Consider the following 4978-nt stretch of genomic DNA (forward strand, 5'->3'; position numbering starts at 1 on the left):
ATTTCAAATATATACATTTCATCAAGTTTAGTCTTACTCATCAAAAGTCACGCGCCTGAGAAAATTTGGCTGATTTTAGGAAAAAGGGGGAAAGACCCCTAAAAGTTATAGAATACCCTAATCCACCACCACCATCATATTCAGCGTACGAGAGAACCTGACCGTAGAGGCTTCAAGCACCTATCGACAAAATTGTGGAATTTTGCATTTTTTGCCAGAAGAAAGATCACGGATGCGTGTTTATTTGTTTTTTTTTGTTTTTTTTGGTTTTTTTTTCCAGGGGTGATCGTATCGACCCAGTGGTCCAAGAATATCGTGGGAGGGCTCATTGGAACGGAAATTAAAAGTTCTAATGCCCTTTTCAAGTGAACAAAAAAAAAACTGACGGCAACTAGGCCCCCTCGCAACGCTCATTTTTTTTCCCAAAGTCACCCGATCAAAGATTTGAGATAGCCATTTCGTTCAGCGCCGGTCGAAAATATGATAACTATGTCTTCTTTAGGATGACTTAACTCCCCCTAAGTCCCCGGGGGTGGCTGAAAGCTGTGAACTCTACCCAATGTTAAAATATAGTATTGGTTATTGGAAAGTATACAGACGTTTTCAGGGAAATTTTTTTCTGGTAGGTGGGTGGTGGTGGTTCGGGGGTTGTATGGAAGGATCTTTCCATAAAGGAAGTTTTCATGGGGGAAGGAACATTGCTATATGAAAGGGCGCCGGATTTCCCGGCATTATTAAAGAAAAAAGATCAGAAATTAAATAAAAAAAAGTTTTTCAACTGAAAGTAAGGGGCAACATCAAAACTTAACACGAACAGAAAAATGTTACGTATATGATTGGCTTCACCTCTCTAGTAAATACCCCGCTCTTTAAGCCAAAGATTTTTTAGTACTTTTATAATAGCTATTTATTCTAATTAACGGCACTTTGTGATTAAGGGGTCATTTTTAAAGAATTGGAACAACATTCGAACTTTGGCTTAAAGAGCACGGTATTGACTAGGGGGCGAACCTCCTAATATACACATTAAAAATCAATGAATATAGAAGTTCGTTACTTAGGTTAATTCGTAAGTTACGTATATTTATTACTAGTAAAAACGTTCGTAAATAAAATTAAACAAGTTTCGAGAAAGCCATTTAGCCAATAAAAAAGTAAAAAAATTAATATGCAAATTTTGTTTTAATCATCCATGTACGGTGAGCCAAAATCCAAAACCAGCATTAATTTCTGTTCGTTTCAATTTTAAACGTTTCAAATAACTCAGTTAAAAAAAACCGGTTTTTTTTAACTAGTTTTTGAACGTTTTTGAATTAATGCTGGTTTTGATTTTGGCTCACCGTACATGGATGATTAAAACAAAATTTGCATATTAATTTTACTTTTTTATTGGCTAAATGGCTTTCTCGAAACTTGTTTAATTTTATTTACGAACGTTTTTACTAGTAATAAATATACGTAACTTACGAATTAACTTAAGTAACGAACTTCTATATTCATTGATTTTTAATGTGTATATTAGGAGGTTCGCCCCCTAGTCAATACCGTGCTCTTTAAGCTAAAGTTCGAATGTTGTTCCAATTCTTTAAAAATGACCCCTTAATCACAAAGGCCGTTAATTAGAATAAATAGCTATTATAAAAGTACTAAAAAATCTTTGGCTTAAAGAGCGGGGTATTTACTAGGGGGTGAAGCCAATCATATACGTAACATTTTCTGTTCGTGTTAAGTTTTGATGTTGCCCCTTACTTTCAGTTGAAAAACTTTTTTTTATTTAATTTCTGATCTTTTTCTTTAATAATGCCGGGAAATCCGGCGCCCCTTTCATAGCAATGTTCCTTCCCCCATGAAAACTTCCTTTATGGAAAGATCCTTCCATACAACCCCCGAACCACCACCACCCACCTACCAGAAAAAATTCCCCCTGAAAACGTCTGTATACTTTCCAATAACCAATACTATATTTTAACATTGGGTAGAGTTCATAACTTTCAGCCACCCCCGGGGACTTAGGGGGATTAAGTCATCCTAAAAGACATAGTTATCATATTTTCGACCATGCTGAACAAAATGGCTATCTCAAATCTTTGATCGGGTGACTTTGGGAAAAAAATGAGCGTTGGAGGGGGCCTAGTTGCCGTCAGTTTTTTTTTGTTCACTTGAAAAGGGCATTAGAACTTTTAATTTCCGTTCCAATGAGCCCTCCCACGATATTCTAGGACCACTGGGTCGATACGATCACCCCTGGAAAAAAAACCAAAAAAAACAAAAAAACAAATAAAAACGCATCCATGATCTTTCTTCTGGCAAAAAATGCAAAATTCCACATTTTTGTCGATAGGTGCTTGAAGCCTCTACAGTCAGGTTCTCTCATACGCTGAATATGATGGTGGTGGTGGATTAAGGTTCTATAACTTTTAGGGGGTCTTTCCCCCTTTTTCCTAAAATCAGCCAAATTTTCTCAGGCGCGTGACTTTTGATGAGTAAGACTAAACTTGATGAAATGTATATATTTGAAATCAGAGCTAAAATCTGATTCTTTTGATGTATCTATTGGTATCAAAGTTCCGTTTTTTAGAGTTTCGGTTACATTTGAGCCGGGTCGCTCCTTACTTACAGTTTGAGCTCCTTACCACGAACTGATTGATGTATATATATATATATATATATATATATATATATATATATATATATATATATATATATATATATATATATATATATATATATATATATATATATATATATATATATATATATATATATATATATATATATATATATATATATATATATATATATATATATATATATATATATATATATATATATATATATATATATATATATATACATATATATATATATATATATATATATATATATATATATATATATATATATATATATATATATATATATATATATATATATATATATATATATATATATATATATATATATATATATATATATATATATATATATATATATATATATATATATATATATATATATATATGATTTTCTTGTTTTTTTTACTAACACTTTTTTTTTACCTTTAGATCTAGTCTTGGATATCTTGGACTTTTTTACACTCTCTGCCACTGCTGTCTCTTGATTTTACGTTGCATGTCCATGAGGAACCCTTACACAAAACTTGCGTTCAGAGACGTTACTACTTTATTTGACAAAGCTGCCAAACATCGGAAGTGCCCTTCTTTACTTCAAAGCTGTATATGCGGCACTATTGAATTTGTGAGGAACACTTTCCTTAAAATTTCCCAACATGTTTCTCCTCATCAGTAGACTTTTCTCAAAAGGAGATAGTGATTACACCTCATCACAGTGTTCAGATTTTGTTACGTTTTATGTTCAACCTGGAGTGATAACATTTGTCATTCTTTTGAATTTCTTTTGAATTATTACAGTTTCATAGATTTAGTTCTCAATATGACGTCACAGATTTTGCTTGTTTTTTGCCGCTAATGAAGTTGTGTAATATAGTGGTTCAACAGCCAAGTCAGAATATCAAGTTTAACAATTAAACAATTCGTAATAGGCTAGTAAGATTACGCAATTTTAAATGAACTAATTTTTTGTGAGAAGTTATCCTATTAGTATGACGAAATAAAGAACCATTCCAGTAGGCTTTTTCTTTTTCTGCTGAATCCAATGTTTCTTTTGCTCTATTCATTTTGGAAAAAAAGAAAAAAAAAACAGAAGAAAATGTTGCTGCCTGAATACAGGGTTAAAATACTTTGTTTGTGTAGTCTTAAAGATGCGTTGAGTGATAATACTAATGCAACATGACTGGAAACGCTTTTATTCCCTCTGAAGTCTAAACAAAATTTTTGATACTCCATTGACGATTCCTTTTTGTAGGTTATTGAACAAAGTATGGCTGAAGAGGTTTCTGAAGCTATTGTTTCGTGTAATTCTCCTTATGGGCGGAAAATGATTTGTTAGTATTTTCTCGTAATTCAATAAATATATGAAGATAGTGATAAAACAAATATCACAAAGAAAATATTGAAAATTTCGTAGGGAGAAAAGAGCGCTTGGAGACAGTGGCAGTTCTAGGCCTGAAGAGGGGAAAGCTCCCTCCCCCTATTTTTCTGATATCTGTTATTGAATTACTGGTATATTATATGAAAGGTATACCACGTTTACCTGTGGTATGCCTTGCCCCCCCTTCCACATTATGATTTTTTGTTGCCATTTTTTTTTCAATATTATAGATGGCCTGTAAATTATTCGAAAATAATTGTTTGTGGTTGTTTTGAATAGGCAAAAGTTTTTGCGTCAAATAAAAGGGAACAGTTGTTGGATAAAATCTTTAAATCAAGCCAACTCCTAGCAATTATAAAAAGGATTTGAATTATCATTGTGACACTGTCAGTAATTGGCTATCCACGCACCGTTGCCGATCCAACATCGTCAGTGCTATATTTTTCGGTGTGCCCAAATTTGAGACGAAAAGGCCGAAGAAAGAGAGGGTGATTTTCCTACTAAGCGGGCAGAAGAGGGGCGGTTACTCGTTGCAAGAGCCGGTTTACCCGCCGGGAGGGACCTCGCTTAAATTTCGAGGTTTTGGTGAACGGGAATCGTCACCTCCCCTGCTCTGTAGGATTATCAGAAAAAAACACTCGGCGCGTGCACTTGATATAAGACACTCTTGGATAATTATTAACCTGACCTACGTATAAAAATTTGTGCTCGCTAACGTACTCATCTCGGAATAGATACGGAGTGACGTAACCATGGCTGGCTACAGTTATGTTTATGCGCCAGTATTGAAATTTATAGAAACGGCGTTGCGATATCAAGATGCTGTAACGAAAGATGCAACAGTGACTACAGCGGTGAAATTTTTTACGAGGGAGGCTATTCGTGATGGCCACGAAAAACTAAACGAGATAGCAAATATTTTAGGTGAACAGTATGTGAAAGGAAGAAGTTTCGAGAGAATCGCTAG

The 4978-nt window shown here is 33.8% G+C and overlaps 1 protein-coding gene across 1 annotated transcript in view; it reads left to right on the forward strand.

Annotated features, from left to right (window-relative positions):
* Positions 1 to 4978, forward strand: part of LOC148955302 (Krueppel homolog 2-like) — a 45731-nt gene extending 40753 nt beyond the window's left edge. Inside the window, exon 6 of the mRNA XM_089108141.1 lies at positions 3066 to 4978. Within this exon, the coding sequence (XP_088964267.1) occupies positions 3066 to 3309 (244 nt within the window). The 3' untranslated portion in view covers positions 3310 to 4978. The remainder of the gene's footprint in view (positions 1 to 3065) is intronic.

Source organism: Artemia sp. Qi Xiang Cuo, chromosome 2 (genome assembly GCF_049724085.1).
Source record: "Artemia sp. Qi Xiang Cuo chromosome 2, ASM4972408v1, whole genome shotgun sequence".
Classification (NCBI taxonomy): Eukaryota; Metazoa; Arthropoda; class Branchiopoda; order Anostraca; family Artemiidae; genus Artemia; species Artemia sp. Qi Xiang Cuo.